This window comes from Rhinatrema bivittatum, chromosome 8, assembly GCF_901001135.1.
Source record: "Rhinatrema bivittatum chromosome 8, aRhiBiv1.1, whole genome shotgun sequence".
NCBI classification, from domain to species: domain Eukaryota; kingdom Metazoa; phylum Chordata; class Amphibia; order Gymnophiona; family Rhinatrematidae; genus Rhinatrema; species Rhinatrema bivittatum.
The window spans coordinates 137,868,102-137,887,043 of record NC_042622.1 but is presented as its reverse complement, the minus strand read 5'-3'; the positions used below and the strand labels follow the sequence as shown (position 1 = coordinate 137,887,043).

At 42.4% G+C, this 18,942-nt stretch overlaps 1 protein-coding gene across 1 annotated transcript; it reads right to left on the bottom strand.

The window, feature by feature from the left end:
* Positions 1-972: 972 nt before the first annotated feature.
* Positions 973-18,444, bottom strand: LOC115097325 (lipocalin-like). Its single transcript, XM_029613046.1, has 6 exons — positions 18,219-18,444; positions 14,860-14,999; positions 10,936-11,012; positions 9,806-9,919; positions 1,698-1,799; positions 973-1,168 (listed from the first exon to the last, which is right to left on the bottom strand). The coding sequence occupies exons 1-6, from the start codon at positions 18,312-18,314 to the stop codon at positions 1,164-1,166; spliced, it is 534 nt and encodes a 177-aa protein (XP_029468906.1). The 5' UTR covers positions 18,315-18,444; the 3' UTR covers positions 973-1,163.
* Between the last annotated feature and the right edge of the window lie 498 nt (positions 18,445-18,942).

Genomic DNA, 18,942 nt, shown 5'->3' with positions numbered 1-18,942 from the left:
GGACATAAAGTGCCACACCCCTGCCAAGTTGATCCTCCCTATCATTGTGATATAATTTGTACCCTGATATAGCACTGTCCCATTGGTTATCCTCCTTCCACCAAGTTTCTGTGATGCCAATTATGTCAATCTCATCATTTGCTACTATACACTCTAACTCTCCCATCTTACTTCTTAGACTTCTGGCATTGGCATATAGACATTTCAAAGTGTGTTTTTTGTTTGTTTTAACAACCTGCTTTTCAGTTGTTTGGGATAATTCAGAAATCATTAGCTTTGGTGATTTTTTACATATAGGCATTATGGACTATGTTTGCTTTTAATGGAACCTCCCTGTTGGGATGCCCTAACTCTCCTGTTTCATTAGTATCCTTCAAGGATACATTTCTCCGAACCATGCACTGCTGAGTGACTGTCGGTTTTCCTCCTTGTTCTAGTTTAAAAGCTGCTCTATCTCCTTTTTGAAAGTAAGTGCCAGCAGCTTGTTTCCACTCTGGTTAAGGTGGAGCCCATCCTTTCGGAAAAGAGTAGAGAAAGTAGAAAACAATAATAAAACTAGGGGACACTCTTAATACTAACAGGAAGCAGATTTAAAACAAATTAGAGAAAGTATTTTTTCACTCAATGCACAATCAAGCTGTGGAATTTGATGGCCAGAAGATGTGGTCAAGGTATGTAGCATAGCTAGGTTTAAAAGGGATTTGGACAAACTCCAGAGTAAAAGTCCATAAACCATTATTAGCTAGGTAGATTAGGGAAAGCCACAACTTATCTCTGGGAGTGGGCAACAAAGTGTTGGATCTACCTATTGGGATCTGTCTGATCCCTCCTAATGACTTGAATTGGCCTGTGTAAGAGACAAGATGCTGGGCTCAATGGACCTTGGTCTGATCCAGGATGGCACATCTATTGTTCTGGTATCTAAACCTGACAAATATCATGCAGGCAGGAAGCAAACCACTCAAGAGCATGTACAGATGTTCTCTCAAAATGATATTTAGCAAGAGTTATACACAGAAAGGTGATGAAGCATAGCGAGCTCTCTTGAACAGGCACATTGGAAATCTTCTATAGCTCAGAAGTTATTAATGATATGTCTGTCTTCAGCCTCTTTTGATTTTCTTTCTTCAAAGTTTAATGAATTCTGGAGAGGTGCCAAGCTCCTAATCTGAAAATGAGAAGGAAAAACAAAAATAAGCCTTTACTCCTAAATCTGAGATCTGCAAGTATACCTCAGCAATTTTTTAAATTTTATAGAAAGTGCATTACATAAGCAGAGAGTAATCGAGCTAGACGACAAATCATATACTCGATTACATTTTACAAGTTTAAAAAGTGACCTTTCTCAGAAAAGAACCGAAGCTCAGATACTTTTTACTGGATTTTTAATCAAGCACAATCTGCCATTAGAAGCAGCAGATCATGCAGGTCCACTGATTAAAAGGATGTTCAGTGATTCTAGCATTGCCAAGCAATATCCTTATGGATGATGGAAGACTACAGCTATAATTAACAGCACCCTTGCATCACACTGGAGGAGGCTGCAGAGATCACCGTGAGGTTCCAATATTTTTTCTCTAATATTGAGTTTTTAACATCTAATTGAGAAGGAAGTACCTCCTCTAGAAGACCATGCTAGCAGTAAACACTCCATCTAGCAAGGTGGTTATCATAATTTCTGCATTATATTTTCTTACCAGAGGGAGGCAGTATGAGGATGTTGCTCTGCGCGAGTCCCTGGTCCAGTGAGAACTGACGGAATTTCTCCAGGAGTTCTGGCCTCAGGTTCCTGGCTCGACCTTCAGAGGAGGAAAACCAACATGGGAATGCACACATTCATCTGTTCTTCCAGATAATGCACATGACACACTTCTTGTAGAACAAGAATACTGGGGGGGGGGGGGGGGGGGGGGGGGGGGGGGGGGGGGAGAGAGCAAATAGCACCAGCCCTTTGAAATATTTTCAGATGGTTATAGGAGTTGTCACTTTGTACATGCAAAATGGTTCTAAGGCTGTCAAAGTGATGGTGCACTTATGATGCATGTTAATTAACAGTTAGTAGAACTTGCAGCATGGAATATAATCTGTGACACATGGTGTTAGTCTAATTCACTGAAATTCATTGTACCTCTAGTTAGACAGCTTAACTCATCAAGAAAACAGCAGGGGAAAGTATGCTATTGGCAGCATAGGTTATGAGTGGTGGTGGGACTCTTGCAGAGGCTCTTGTGTTCTAATGTGCTCTGAACTGCTGTATGTAAGCTGTTTTTAGGAAGTTCAGAATAAATGGGCTGATGACTTGATGAGCAGTTTTGGAGGTTGGAAAGAAAAGATTTCCCTCCCCCCCCCCCCCCTTACCCATCCATTCCCAGAGCTTTCACGTAGCAGCGTAATACTAAATAATACTAGTATAGCACACTAGCAACGTAACAGAGCTTGGCCAGCATATTTAGCACACTTTCTACCTTCTCTCTCTATATTTCTAGACAATAGGGATATTATTTGACCCCAGAGGGGTAAATTTGATCATGATGCTCAGCAGAGATTGGAAAATTGGGCATCCAAATGGCAGATGAAATTTAATGTGGATAAGTGCAAGGTGATGCATATAGGGAAAAATAACCATGCTATAATTACACAATGTTGGGTTCCATATTAGGTGCTACAACCCAAGAAAGAGATCTAGGTGTCATAGTGGATAACACATTGAAATCGTCGGTACAGTGTGCTGCGGCAGTCAAAAAAGCAAACAGAATGTTGGGAATTATTAGAAAGGGAATGGTGAATAAAACGGAAAATGTCATAATGCCTCTGTATCGCTCCATGGTGAGACCGCACCTTGAATACTGTGTACAATTCTGGTCGCCGCATCTCAAAAAAGATATAATTGCGATGGAGAAGGTACAGAGAAGGGCTACCAAAATGATAAGGGGAATGGAACAACTCCCCTATGAGGAAAGACTAAAGAGGTTAGGACTTTTCAGCTTGGAGAAGAGACGACTGAGGGGGGATATGATAGAGGTGTTTAAAATCATGAGAGGTCTAGAACGGGTAGATGTGAATCGGTTATTTACTCTTTCGGATAGTAGAAAGACTAGGGGGCACTCCATGAAGTTAGCATGGGGCACATTTAAAACTAATCGGAGAAAGTTCTTTTTTACTCAACGCACAATTAAACTCTGGAATTTGTTGCCAGAGAATGTGGTTAGTGCAGTTAGTATAGCTGTGTTTAAAAAAGGATTGGATAAGTTCTTGGAGGAGAAGTCCATTACCTGCTATGAAGTTCACTTAGAGAATAGCCACTGCCATTAGCAATGGTTACATGGAATAGACTTAGTTTTTGGGTACTTGCCAGGTTCTTATGGCCTAGATTGGCCACTGTTGGAAACAGGATGCTGGACTTGATGGACCCTTGGTCTGACCCAGTATGGCATTTTCTTATGTTCTTATGTTCTAGAGCTAGTATTTATGATGTGCTGCAGATAGAGCTTAGTGATTATTTTATTCGTTCTTTTGGTCTTGCCTCTCCCTTCATTTGGTAGGTTTTGGTGCAAGTTGCATTTAGGTGTGGTATTGGTGGTTAGAGCTGCAGGCTTTGAACCAGGGAAGCCAGGGTTCAGATCCCACTGACGGTCCTTGTGAGTGAAGGTAAGTCACTTCACCCAGCATTACCTCAGGTACAAACCTAGGACCTCATATACTAAGTAATTTCCCCATAGACACAGAATGGGAGAAAAGCCTTAGTAAATCAGGCCCTAAGGGTGTTATCTACTAAGGCTTTTCTTCCATTCTGCGTCTATGGGAAAAATGCTTAGTAAATGAGGCCCTTAGATAATAAACCCTATGGGGCAAGGGAAATACCTACACTATCTGAATGTAATTTGTTTTGAAGTAGCTGGCCAGTTGCAAAAGGCAGAATATAAACCAAAATGAAATCAAATAAAAAAGTTTTTAGATTATTTTAGCCCTAAGATATGTTATGGTTGCCAACTGGCTCCAGATTTTCAGGACAGGTTGATCTAACTGGTTTTACCCCATTGCATGCAGGGACTTGTAGTTCTGACGTCCCTATTACCAAACATATGACGACGATGTGTTCTTTATGGCCTGAGACCCAGTTGATCAGGAGAGGGTACAGGCATGCAAGCAGGTGTAATCTGCTGCATTCTCAGCAAAGATCAACTGAGCCAAATGTTCTGGCTGTTAGTAGGATGAAAGGTGGATATGCTCCCCAAAGCTTTTTGTAATTAGCATGGAGCAGGGAGATACTGGAATACCTAGAAGTCCACCTGTCAATTGTAGAGGCCACAGTTTGTCAACTGGCATGAGCTGGAAGACAAGATGGCTGCACACCTGAGGTTATGGATGAGTCTGCTCAAGCTGCTGTCCCTTAAAGGAAGAGCCTGGTGGCAAGCATGCTGTGGCACTGGTTGATCCACCCTGAATGCAATTCCTGAATTCTTAGCCTGGACCCAGACAAAGTTACTAGATTTCTTCTGGGCTGGGAAACACTGGATGTCTGCAGATGTTCTAAGCCTCCCTCTGAGAGAGGGTGGACAGGGCCTGGCATCCATCCAAAGTTGGGTCCATACCTTCAGCCTCCAGACTCTACAGAGGCTCCTATATGCAGACCCACCTCCATAGTCGCACACGCTGGCTTGTTACTATCTTCACCAGGTGCGCAACCTATGATATGACTCTTCTGTATCCATCCAAAGGGTTTTGGCGGAGAACTCTCAATGCTGCCAGTCTATTATCAAGATCTGATTAGAGCCTGAAACCTGATTATCAAGATCTAATTAGAGCTGGAACTTGGAAGAAAAGCCTCAGTAACTATAAGCACAGAATACCTGTTCGATCCTCTGCTCTACAACCCTTGCTTGGCTGTGAGCATATTCAGATTCCCTGATGCTTGCTGTTGATTCACCTCAGCTGGGATCACAGTGGTCATGGATCTCCTAGACTATGATTGACATGGTTGAGTAACCCCAGAACCCCTAGCCCATCTCATGAGTCTCACAAAAGTTTGTGTTACTTGATGCCTGCTCCAGGAGATCAGGAACACCAAGTCACCTGACCAACGCTCCTTCTTTGAGGGGGTTCTGCAGATCAGATGTACCACCTGACTCAGATCCCCATTTGTCTGGATCTGTTTATCAGCTCCAAATCCCATGAACCCCCTCAGCCTTCCCATCCTAACAACCCATCTAGGTTGCCTTGAATTCTTCGTGACACATTTCTGCACCATGTTGAAGCAGAAGATCTACTCGCTCATGCTACACACCATACAGTTCCTCACCCTCATCTCCTGCCCAGACACCATCTGGCAGGAAGCTCTTCCGCCATCTGAGGCTGAGAACCCCCTTCTATACCTAGCACATTCCGAAGCCCACTAGGGACTTCAGCTGGAGAATCCCATATGGTGCTTTTATCCCACTTCACGGACTCCCCACCCTCCTGTCCCTTTTGCAGGAGGACGCAGTCCATATTTCAGCTCTTTAACTTTTACGCCAGGCTGCAACACCTTTTCTTTTTTGCTTTAAAACCTGCTCCTGAAATTCTGGTTGCATTTCTCCCCACACGTTTATTTTTGGGCATACCACATCCAGAACCCTTGGCGGACACTTGGGGGTAACCTGCACGGAGTGGCAGTTGCTGCCATGGAAAGCTTGCCCGGCAGACTGAATGGATCATTTGGTCTTTTTCTGCTAATAATATGTTACTATGTTCAGGCCAAGGGACCTCCTCATCAACCTCTTCCTGGCTCTTGCTAAAATGTCCATCTGCAAGACCAGGAGGCAGCAATTGGACAGGGAAACACCCTTGGAGTGTGAGGTTCTGTTCTGGACAATGTCTCGCTCCTGTACACAAGCAGAGCACTATGTTGCAATATCTACTGGCTCAGTGGATGCTCTGCTCATTCCCTACCCCAGGGCCGACGCATCCATTAGGCGAACTTCAGCAGTTGCCTAGGGCGCCGAGCCATAGGGGGTGCCGAAGAGCAGCCACGTGGTGGCTGCTCTTCGGCACCCCCTGTGTTTCTCAGGGCCACAAGCAGCCCTGAGAAACACACAGTCGGCACCGAAACGGGTGGGCACAACATAGTCGGCACCGAAACAGGTAGGGGGGACACGACTGGGGAGGGGGCGCAAGGGTCACCTAGGGCGCCCAATATCCTTGCACCGGCCCTGCCTACCCCCCAGATTTTGTTCTTCACTGCAATATTTAACCATTTATCCTTATGCACTGTATTTTGCTTTTGATTTGCAGGCACATGTACTGGCTTACTGTGAATTATAGTTTAGATCAGTCCTTTTCTCTTGGTTCTAATATAATGATTTGGTGCCACTGGATCAAAACCAATCTAAAACAGATCTGACTTCCCTGTTGCAGTCCCTAAGAAAAGTAAGACCACAAGCCTCTGCAGTAGGGACTTTCTTGCCTATCCTACAGTCTATCCTACAGTCCGGAGAATTGATGGACCAGAGGCAGCATGGATTCACCAGGGGAAGATCCTGTCAGACAAATCTGATTGACTTTTTCGACTGGGTAACCAAGGAATTGGATCAAGGAAGAGCGCTAGATGTCATCTACTTGGATTTCAGCAAAGCTTTTGATACGGTTCCGCACAGGAGACTGGTGAATAAAACAAAAAGCTTGGGAGTGAGTGCCGAAGTGGTGACCTGGATTGCAAACTGGTTGACGGACAGAAGACAATGCGTGATGGTAAATGGAACTTTCTCTGAAGAGAGAGCGGTTTTAAGTGGTGTACCGCAAGGATCGGTGTTGGGACCGGTCCTGTTCAATATCTTTGTGAGCGACATTGCGGACGGGATAGAAGGTAAGGTTTGTCTTTTTGCGGACGACACTAAGATCTGCAACAGAGTGGACATGCCGGAAGGAGTGGAGAGAATGAGACGGGATTTAAGGAAGCTGGAAGAGTGGTCGAAGATATGGCAGCTGAAATTCAATGCCAAGAAGTGCAAAGTCATGCATTTGGGGAGTGGAAATCCGAATGAACTGTATTCGATGGGGGGGGAAAGGCTGATGTGCACGGAGCAGGAGAGAGACCTTGGGGTGATAGTGTCTAATGATATGAAGTCGGCGAAACAATGCGACAAGGCGATTGCAAAAGCCAGAAGAATGCTGGGATGCATAGAGAGAGGAATATCGAGTAAGAAAAGGGAAGTGATAATCCCCTTGTACAGGTCCTTGGTGAGGCCTCACCTGGAGTACTGTGTTCAGTTCTGGAGACCGTATCTACAAAGAGACAAGGACAAGTTGGAGGCGGTACAGAGAAGGGCGACCAGGAAGGTGGAGGGTCTTCATCGGTTGACATACGAGGAGAGATTGAAGAATCTAAATATGTACACCCTGGAGGAAAGGAGGAGCAGGGGTGATATGATTCAAACTTTCAGATACTTGAAAAACTTTAACGATCCAAAGACAATGACAAACCTTTTCCAACAGAAAAAAATCAGCAGAACCAGAGGTCACGAGCTGAGGCTCCAAGGAGGAAGACTAAGAACCAATGTCAGGAAGAATTTCTTCACGGAGAGAGTGGTGGATGCCTGGAATGCCCTTCCGGAGGAAGTGGTGAAGTCCAAAACTGTGAAGCACTTCAAAGGGGCATGGGATAAATATTGTGGATCCATCAGGTCCAGAGGACGCATATAAAGAGCAGGTAGTAAAATACTGCATGGAGCGGCAGTAGCCACAGAGGCATTCACGGAGCGGGATGCCAGTGGCCAGTGGTAGGTGTCCACCTTCATGGAGCGGAAGGATGTAGGGCTGTCATCTCCCAATTAAATAAAAAACAAAAACAAAAAACAAAACAGGGATGGGATCCATCAGGTCTAGAGGACACATATAAAGAGCAGGTAGTAAAATACTGCACGGAGCGGCAGTAGCCACAGAGGCATTCACGGAGCGGGATGCCAGTGGCCAGTGGTAGGTGTCCATATAAAGAGCAGGTAGTAAAATACTGCACAGAGCGGCAGTAGCCACAGAGGCATTCACGGAGCGGGATGCCAGTGGCCAGTGGTAGGTGTCCACCTTCACGGAGCGGAAGGATGGAGGGCTGTCATCTCCCAATTAAATAAATAATAAAAAAACCCAGGGATGGGATCCATCAGTTCTAGAGGACGCATATAAAGAGCAGGTAGTAAAACACTGCATGGAGCGGCAGTAGCCACAGAGGCATTAACGGAGCGGGATGCCAGTGGCCGGTGGTAGGTGTCCACCTTCACAGAGTAGAAGGATGAAGGGCATCCATCTCCCAATTAAAAAAAGAAAAGAAAAAAAGAAAAAAAAACAGGGATGGGTTCATGGGCTTATAGGTATTACCAATTATTAGGCTTTTCAATATTTGATGATAGTTAATGTGACTTTCAAGGCATTCTTCACTTTCGGTGCATGTCCGGCATGACTCCTTGCTTCAATGACAGGGGAAAAGAAAAACTGATACTTCACACATTTCCAGCATTGCCCTCTGCTTCATGGCAGAGAGCTATGCTGCCGCTTACCCAACTAATCAAACTTAATATTTCACTTGGAAGCAGCTCCAGCACTGCTCTCTACATTAATGGTGGGGGTGAAAAGGGAATTAGAACATAAGGTTACTAAGAGCCAAGAGAAACAGTTAAGTATGAGAACAAATGTGTGAAGCTTGCTGGGCAGACTGGATGGACCGGTTGGTCTTCTTCTGCCGTCATTTCTATGTTTCTATATCCTGGCAATCTACAGCCAGTTGACAATTCCAAGGTACCTATTTTTTATTTGCCAATCCCGTAATTTGATTTTTGGTACTATTCTAATCCGTGATGCGGTTTTTTTACTGTAAAGCTGCAACTGACCGTTTATATGCTGCTATGCTAATTTACTGTAAACCGCTTTGATTGAATTTCATATTCAAAAAGGCAGGTAATAAATCCAAATATAAATAGGTGCCTATAGTTAGCTGCTCTATGAGGGAATATTTCACTCCTATGGATCTACCTGGCGAGATTTGCTTGAAAATCCAGCCCTATGTGGTAGAATATGCAAACAGAGATGCCAGCATGCGAAAGACTTCTTAAAACAAAGAATGACATGGGCTTGAGCTGCCAGCTGACATACATTGAACTAGAGAGATTTAGTTGTCAGACAGAGCTGAACAATAGATTTTTAACTATAATGAAGGATTATTGTTCATAATATAAGAAGGAACAAATCATCATTTCTTTCATTCTGTAAAAATCCTCCTCCTGTTCTTTATTTGGGGGGGGGGGGGGCTCTGAAGATTTCTCCTACTTCTGTTGGGCTCCAGAACCAAGAACTTACCTTTGCTGCTACCCATTGAGGGTTTCCCCTATTCTATAACCTTGCACTTAGCCACACACTGCAACTTCTGCAGGTACCTAGTACACATGCACCCAATGTCTGAGAGTCTCTTCCTTCCACAGCTTCCTCAGCTATGGCTGGCATGAGGAGTGAAAGCTGGGCCTGAAAACAAAACCAAGATCTGCTGTATGGTAATGCCCAACACTTGCCACTGAGCTACTGAGCTTATGATTGCCACTGAGCCAAGTCATAAGGACCAGGCTGATCCATTCCTGGTTTTATCTTATTGCTTGCATAGCCTCATTGTCTCGTTGAGGTCGCTAAGAAAATCAGAACTACAACTCCCTGTATGCAATGGGGCAAAACTAGAACTGGCTTGGCCTGTTACTTGTGCATGGAGCCAGGGAGCAAGCCTAAGTAAGCTGGCCCTCCTCCTATTCTCAAGAAGATGTGGCAGGTATGATCCAGGATATTAAAGACATACTATATAATATCACCATGGTGAAAATCTCTGTATCCTTGGTCTTGCCTTTGTATGTTAAGGCATATTCATCATAGTTGGTCTCCACCACACGGATATCATACTCATTCCCCCAGCCTACACAGGATGCAAAAAAAAAAAGGTATTAAGCCTAGAAGAGGAAAAAAGATAGTGGAAAGCACACACAAAAGAATCTGCAATCGATTATTAAACCTAGACATTTAGATTCATTTTAATTCATTGGTTGAAATCAGATCAAGTGATCTACTACACAGTAGCTTTTATTCTGGAAAACCGTGAAAGAATGACTGAAAGAGCTAAGGCAATATTCCACTGAAAATCATTGATAAAATCAAACTCCAAAGGAATTTTGCTCATATGTGGAAACAAAAAGGAAAACACCAGGAGGACCTTTTCAAAATGTAGCTAATACTGACGATTTCAGATTTTGATTGATCTGGTCTTTCTGCCAAAAGTTAGCACTACTATGTTAAGACGATTATATTTCTGTGGGTGTTAAGAACAAGGCTGATAAAGTGATATATTTAATCCTTATGGTCCTGAGTTTGCACAGAGTGCTTCTTTTGTTGGATCATGATTTTTATAAATGCTAGTATTATGTCTGGGAGGACAATTTCGAAAGCGATTTACCTGCATTAATCGGTTGTCCGAAAATTGATCTCTTTCAATGTGGCTAAAAGTCTTTGTTCCACAATGCACAGACTTTCTGCCACATTGAAAGCTCGTCTTCTCGGGGGCGTGTTTAAGTGTGGGGAAGAATGGCATGCTTGCAAATTGCATTTTAAATCTTGGCATGTACTTTTCTACCTGCAGAAAGAGCAGGTGCAAGTGATCACACGTACTATGTATTCCCATGGCAAGTTCCAAAGTGAAAGTATGCGTGTACTTTCGCTTTGAGAATTGGTGCAAAACTCATAGGTAAAAAGTACATGTGGTCTTTGTCTCAATGTGGACAGTTTAAACATTTTCCCCTTTATATGTTCTCGATCCTGCCATCCAGTAAAGTAGGAGCCATTGTTCTGTGCTGGATAGTGTGTGTGATCTGGTGGAGCCAGTCTGGCAGAGAGTAATCCATGGCCATGTTCTGCCTCTTAACCAGTGGCAGCACTTACGTAAGCTGGTGGCCCGGAAGCGGCCTGGCTGTTCCGTCCTGAAGAGCGTCTTAGTTTTCACCTTTTGCTGGCCATCTCTGGAATTGGGAGGGGGAGGGAGGAAGAAAAACACACTCTTGTGTAGATGTGCTCATAGCTTCATTAAAGCAGCAATACAAAAAAACATGGAATACGAGACAGATAAGGACCAATATGTGTCTAGTCTAGCCAAAGTGTAACCTCCTCCGTCTTCACAGTGGGGCACATTTCAGAGATTGCTGAGCACCATGAACTCATTGCAACATCTGGAAAAAATATGGACTCAATCAAAAAGGAGGCAGGATAATCTGTATGACCCAGGAATCAAATGCAAAATCACTCAAAGAGCAATCAACACACTATGAGTTGTGTTCCAAAACAAAAAGTAGTTTTACTGAAGCCAAAATTAGTCCAATAGTACTTGGGGGTAACCTGCAGGGAGTTGCAGTTACTGCCCTTAACAGAACACATGGAGTACCCTGTATGGAATGGCAGTTATTACCATAAGCAACTTGATTTCCAGAGTGGATGGACCATTTGGTCTTTATCTGCCATCATTACTATGTTTATGTTACAAAATAAATAAAGCAGGATAATAAATGTTAACATCCAGAAAAAACAAGAAACTGTAGCTTTTGGTCACACAAACCGGAACCCACAGCCCTGTTATGTTCTCAACCCACTAAAGCAGGACTTTGGGATCTCTTCTGGTTCTCCAAAATGTGCTCTCTTCCTCAGAACCCTCTGAAGCTAAAAAAAAATCCACTTTTCCTACTCTGAAACAAATCCTTAATATCTTGGCATTGGGTGCAATCAGAATAATTCCCTCTCCCCAAGACCTGAGGTTAGAACCTTTCTGAATTGCAATCCTTACCAGAAAAGAAGAGAGAGGACGCTTCTCTGGTTGGATGAAAAAGGCAGCTGTCTTCTCCCTCCCTGGAGCCCTGAAAAGCTGCTTCTCTCTACTCCCTGGAAGCCATCTCTAACTCTTCCCATTGAGACACCCAGGCCCAGATTTCGGCATAGGCAACTACTTAGGTCACCAAACTTTGAAAGCCCCAAATACCAAAGTCAAAGCGAAGCGTGCTTTAGGGTCATGTGCTGGAGCCACTTGAAATGGGAGCTATAGTGGCCCACTGGTCCCTCTCCCCAGTCTCTGATCTCCATGAAGGACTCCGCCGCTCTCTGGTCCTGCCTATTGGGTGTCAAAGTCTTGAATCTGGCTCTGGAGTCATCTACTGTATATAATCTCAGAATACTGACCTGCCCTTTAGAGGATGTACCCTTCTATTGATCACTAAAATTACTAATACCCCCTGAACGTCCCCTTCCTGGAAATGTCCTTTCTTTTAAAGTATAGTGGGCCTAATCAGCCCTATAAATGTATTTCCTGGTGCATGTCATACCCCATTTGATCTCCAGTTCTTTACAACTAAGGATCCTCTGTGCTTATCCCAAGCTTTCTTGATTTCTGCTAATATTTTTGGTCTCAGTACCTCCTCTGGAAGGCCATTCCATGCATCCACTAATCTTTCCATGAAGGATAGCTTCTGATGTTATTCCTGATTCAAGTTCTGTGGAGCCTTATATCATAACTTCCTCTTTTAGAACTTCCTTTCCACTACAAAAGATTTGCCTCTTATACATTATTTGTATCTTTTTATCTTCAGTGGTCCATGTACTGTATTCAGCCAGCTTAATTTTTTCTTCACTTGAAGATTCATTTTGCACTAACATTATCACCATCATTAACCCTAATAGTGGGGCTAAGGGTAGGTATCATTTTATCCTGGGTGATACGCGACTAGTATGGATGGATTTGTCTTTTTACTTCTTTTCATTCTTAAATAGCGGTGGTCACTTTGCTGAGATTTGGTCTGGGTGTTGTATAATGACATCACCAAGTGAAAGTACTTAGCAATCCAATACTCTATTATTCTCAACCCCTCAGACCTCTACTGATAAAGTTTTCATTTAATTATCAGAATCCTTGATCAACCCAACACAAGATGCTGCTTCTTATTACTCAGATGTGCTTCAAAAAGTATAGAAGAGTAGCACTTAGCCTTGGAAGCCTCAAATGAAGACTCTGAAGCACTCACTCAGCTCTAAAAAATCTTTATTAGACATTAATTCCAAAAATAATCTAAAAACATGAGCTCAGGCAAACCTTGCCTCCACATTTCATGCTGGTGTACTTTATCTAAGATGGGGTTGGCCTACCTGATCTCTTTTGCTGAGTCACTATTATGTGACAGTTTCAATGGATTCCCTGTGGTAGATTGCCAGCTGTGACTGGAGAGCAGTAAAGGGAATCCATGGCCCCTTGGCATAGGAATATAGATAGAGAACTCTGGATCTGTACAACAATGACTTCTAGTGAACATTATATAAGAAATGTCATGCTGGATCAGACCAAGGTCCAATGAGCCCAGCATCCTGTCTATGACAATGGCCAGTTCAGATTATAAGCACCTGACAGATCCCATAAAGTAAATCAATTTCCTCTTACTTCCAAGGATAGCAATAGCTTTCCCTAGTCTACCTGGCTAATAATGTTTTATGGACTTTTTCTCCAGGAACTTGTCCAAACCTCTTTTAAACCCTGTTATGCTAGTTGCCTTGACCACATCCTCTGCCAACAGATTCTACAGCTTAATTTTGTGCTGAGTGAAAAATTAATTTCTACAATTTATTTTAAATCTATTAGTTAGTTTCATGGCATTTTAAAGAGTAAATAACTATTCTTTATTTATCTATTCCACCCAACTCATGATTTTATAAACCTCTATCATATTTCCTCTCAGCTGTCATTTTTCCAAGCTAAGAGCCCTATTCTCTGTAGTTTCTCATCATGAGCCATTCCATGCCCTTTATCATTTTTGTTACCCTCCTCTACACTTTTTCTATTGCTAGAATCCATGGCATCTGGTATGAGAAAATGGATACACCAAGTTGGGACTATGCAGCTGTGATTGTAAGTGAATTAAATATCTAGTGTGAGAATGTGGATATAGCAGGCTGGAGCTGTGATTGGTGCATGGTGTCAATCAGTAGCATCTGGTGTGAGAATGTAGATTTAGCAGGCTGGAACTGTGATTGCTGCATGGTGTCAATCTATGGCTTCTAGTGTGAGAATGTGAAGATAGTAGGCTGTTTCCGTGCAGCAATAATGGGGCACAGTCAGTGAATCCATGGCATCTGTTATGAGAATGTGGCTACAGCAAGCTGGAGCTATGCAGAAGGATTATTCATTCCAGTAGGTGAATGGGAATGCAAACGTGCTGCTTGTGGTAATATTCTTCATAGAATACCTAGAAAGGTATTCTTCAGCCAAGGTTTTCTGCCTAGTTGGGGCAGTGTAAGAACTTGAAGGCTTCCCCATTTAAAGGGGACACTCAAGTCAGCAGATTTATGTCAGCAGCCTCCTTTGGAGTGAGAACTCAAGATATGGACTGTATAGTTTAAATAAATATATTGAAAAGGTGTTTGATAATATATACTGAGTGTTTGTTCAGTGCTAATTGTTTAATGTAGAAGTGCCACTTGATTTAGGAGGCAGTCTCTGAAGTTTATCTTGCACTTGAAAGCAGTGATCTCTGACATGAGAGAGGATTATAGCTCATAAATCAGTTCTCAGAAATCTTCTAACCAAGACAGTTTCAGAACAAACCATGATGAGCAAATATTATGTAAATTTATGCTAACTGTGTTTGTTCATAAAATATAGTAATCAACCTTTGTATGTTAGTGTCGTGTGTTTGCAAGTTGAAAATGAGCTGGCTGCAGTACAATTATGCAGATCTGGATTTTGAAGTTACTCTAGGTGGACATGTATTAAAGATACAGGGCTAAGATGTGTGTGTATGTGGGGAGGGGTGTTGTGAGTGGGGCCTTTTTACTCACCTGGAGAAGGTGGAGGTGACATTCAAATTCCCATCGATGGTGGGGGTAATGATGGTGGTGCACATCTTCAGGTGCTCTTTCTTGTGGTCAAACCATTTGGAATTGGAGGCTAAACCAATGCTGTACCATGTCCCTGTAAACTGGAGATAATCAATAATCATGCTAATATAAATACAACTTTTATCAATATAGTGTCTACAGCATTGTAGAAGATAATTATTATAGTTTCAATGTCCCTACCTCAAAAAGCAATGATTCTCAACCCAGTCTACTGGGATCCTCCAATCAGTCTGCCTCTGTTTTATGCAAATCGATCTTATGTATATTCATTGTGGATATCCTGAACCCAGCTGGTTGGGTGTGTCCCAAAACTGGGTTGAAAGCCACTAATCTGGAATGCTTAGCCAGCCCAAAGTACAAAATTAGGGTTACCAGCTAGCTCCAGGTTTTTTCAGGACAAGGTATCACCCCCACTGAATGAATTACAAGTCCATGTATGCAAGGAAGTAAAACCAGAAATGGATCAACCTGTCCTGAAAAAATTCAGCCAGTTGGTAAATACCGGTATTTGAAATATTATGCTGGATTCATTTTCTAATGTTATTCAAGTCACTATGGGCCTCATTTTGTATAGTAATATAGTAGATGACAGCAGAAAAATATCAACTGGTCCATCCAGTATGCACAATTATTCCTGTCCCAACTGCAAGGATATATGCCAGCTAGCAGCCATTGAGAGTAATCTCAATGGCTTATCCTTATCTCAATGGCTTATCCTTATCGTGGATAAGGAGATATCTCTCCTTATCCACGATAGATTTTGCTGTTATTTTCATATGTATCCTACCATCACAGACAGATGAGCATACAAGATCCCCTATTTACTTCTCACTGGCATCCTTTAAACACAAAGCTTTATAATAATCTGAATAGCTTATTAGTCTTGTTAACTAACTTTCTTTTCTTTTTAACCATTGTCTTGCTATATTAAATACCCCAAGTTTTTTTCTTCTATATGTTTGTCTTACTAGATTGTAAGCTCCATTGAGCAGGGACTGTCTTTTTGTATGTTTGTATAGTGCTGTGAATGTCGTCTAGTGCTATAGAAATGTTAAGTAGTAGTAGTAGTATAGCTATCAAAAATAGTATTGCAGCTGACCAAACATCTGGCCTCTGAGGTTCTCTACATAGACTGCCAGACAGACCTGGCTTCAGCACTATAGAAAGCAAAGCCTGAATCAGGATAAAGTCTTTTTGTATAACCATATTTTGTTTTGTTAATAGGAAGTTTAATTCTGCTATTTTGTCAATGGTCATAACATAATCATGTTTTCAATGGGGTGAGGTGGCAGGGCATTAATCCCCCATATCATACAGATTCTCAATCTCAGCCAAGAGGTCAAGTAGGGATCATCCATAGCTCATGGCTCAGACCCTAACTTTGGATCTTAGCTAAAGAAAGGCTATAAAACAGCAACTGCCTTCAAGATATGAGCCAGTTCTTATCTGCTTTGATGTCAGTTTACAGTTTTTTAAACCTAATTTTTCCACTGGGTTATCCAATACTTTACAGCAAAGTTGGAGAACAACTATACCTCTCAAGTTATCCCTAGTGAAAAGATACAGACTTGTAATTTAATATGGGTTGATGCATGTATGCGTATACTTTAAATTAGTAGCTGAAATGTACTGTTAAACAGCAATTCAATGGATATACTAATACAGGAATGGGGAGCCTATCCATTCAGTAAAGCAGCAGTTGGATAGTGCTATAAGAGAATGGGAAATCTATCATATCTATTTTTAAATAATGTATGTGTATTTTAATTTTTTTATATGTGTTTTTAAGTTTTTTTAGTTTTATGTTTTAAGTTATGTTTTTTATAATTTATTAATATGAATAAATTATTGTAAACTGCCTAGAAATGGTGATTGGTCTAGAAATGTTTTAAATAAATAGTGAAAGAGTGACCTCCCCTCAGCCTCTATACAAAGTCATTCCTTCTCTTAATCATCTCTTTCATTTCCATTTACTTCAATATTTTCACCTTCCTAAATATTGTAATCACCCTATTATAACTACTGAAGGTCACAAAAATCTTCCTCACTAACTCCTTCCCCTTCAGCCTCAAATGGAAAAGGACATAGCCAGCACACTCTCAGTGCTGTGCGCTTGCACTTCCTTTGTATGTACATCCCTCCGAGCATGAGTAAAAATGTATTGTGTGAGAACCCAAAATTCACAGAAGTGTGTGCAAGTTTCTTGCAATTTTAAATGCACTTTAAAATCAAGACGAAGTATTGCCTAATTACCCCGTGGCTGTGTAGTACCACAAAGTAGACGTGGGTTTGATTCCTAAAACCAGCCACCAAGCTCCTGCCCCTGAAGCTGACAGGGCATGGGGACGCTACAGAAGGCATTAACAACTTCTGAGAAGGAATCACCATTATTACACAGCAGAGACACCAAATCACCGGCTAATGAACAAACGTTTTGGGTTCTGGAAGAAAAGGGCTGTTACTCTAATGGCTGGGTTAGTTGGGAGTCAGAGAGGGAACAGAAATAGGAGAATACCCCAGGAAGCTACATATCATGGTTTATAGCCCAGCCAGGGCAGGTTTGGGCTGAGTTGGAAGCCCAAGATAGTAGGGAGAAAAACAAATACTTTCAGGATCAAAGTGATAATAATCAAGGTTTTAAAACATAAATTAGACATTCTTTGCTGCTAAAATAGAGATGGTGCAGAGATATGTACAGAGCAGACTGAGTATTTAGGGACACTCAGAAGAAAGTTGGACAGGATGAACAAATATCTTTGTTCAGTCTGAAATCAGTATGAAGATGTTTGTGTGGGTATGGGATATACCTGTGGAATGGGGGAAGCTAGTCTAGGTAACCTCATTCTGGAAGCTAATCGAATAGCTTGCAGAATGAGGTTACTTAGACCTGAATAGAGCTGATAGTTGACTCAGGTTGTATATTTATTTTATTTTACAGGGAATGTGCACCTTTGCCAATTGCCAAGCAGGGAACATGTAGCAGATATCATGTACGAAGTACTAGACTAATATCCTACAGACCAATGGAAGCGGAATTATACTTGGATATGGAGACAACATTGTCAGCAATAGCTCCTATAAAATTGAAGGATAGCTATAGAATTTAACGCACACTGAGTTTCACAAGTTATTTACTAAGTGCAGTAAGAGCAGTTTTACCAAACTAAAGCTACACAACAAGGAGCAGAATGTGCCTGGATGGGCTGAAACCTCAAGGTGTCGTAGAGTGAGGTTGCTGGCAGACCAGGAAGCCCACTCACTGTACATGGCACTGAGAGTTACATAAAGCGAGTTCTTACCTTGCCTTCCTCAAAGTTGGGTTGGATGGGGACCTCGGCATATGCCCGGATAGTGCAGAGCAGAAAGAACCCTAGGCTGAGCAGGCCTGCCCTCATTGTCCCAGTTGCTACCTTTCCTTTCACTCCTGACCTGTGATTTCTTAGATCAGAGCAGGACCCTACAGCACAAGCTAACAATCAGCGAGTGAAAATTCCAGAGAATGAGATGTCTATTTAAGACCAGCTGCCAGGAAAAAAAAAGAGCAAAGAGCATCGCAGCATATCACATCACTCAGTGGGATGGTCCCAGCATCCTCATTCCCTGTTGCAGCTGTTGGCTGGTGCCAGAATGGAGAGAGCATGTTCCAGGATACAGAGGAGGAAGATGGGATCTGTTAAAGCACCCATGACCCATGGGCAGTTTCATGAACATGGTAAACAGGGCAATGCTCTACAGTGGGTCCCAGGGGCCCTACAGCAGATTCCCAATGGAGCATGAAGGATGGATGAGGAAGGGGATTCCTCCATCTTGACAATGGTCCTGTGGTTTTCCTGGTCTGGATGCTATGAGGGCTAGGAACAGAGTGAAGGGCAGGGGTCAGAGACAAAAAAAGGGAAGGAAAATAGCAAAACATTAGAAGCTAAACTATATTAATAGTCTGTGTACATCAATGCCCTCAAGAATAGTAACTAAATGAATCAGTTTAAATCTATGAGCAAAATGCACAGCAGCAGTTAAATGTAC

What these genes read in the sequence shown, in the direction of transcription:
- LOC115097325 (XM_029613046.1), bottom strand. Translation starts at nt 18,314, where the DNA reads ATGAGGGCAGGCCTGCTCAGCCTAGGGTTCTTTCTGCTCTGCACTATC. An exon ending in CCAACTTTGAGGAAGGCAAG is followed by an intron (nt 15,000 to 18,218) that starts GTAAGAACTCGC and finishes GATTATCTCCAG; the next exon opens with TTTACAGGGACATGGTACAG. An exon ending in CACCATGGTGATATTATATA is followed by an intron (nt 1,800 to 9,805) that starts GTATGTCTTTAA and finishes CCTCCTCTGAAG; the next exon opens with GTCGAGCCAGGAACCTGAGG.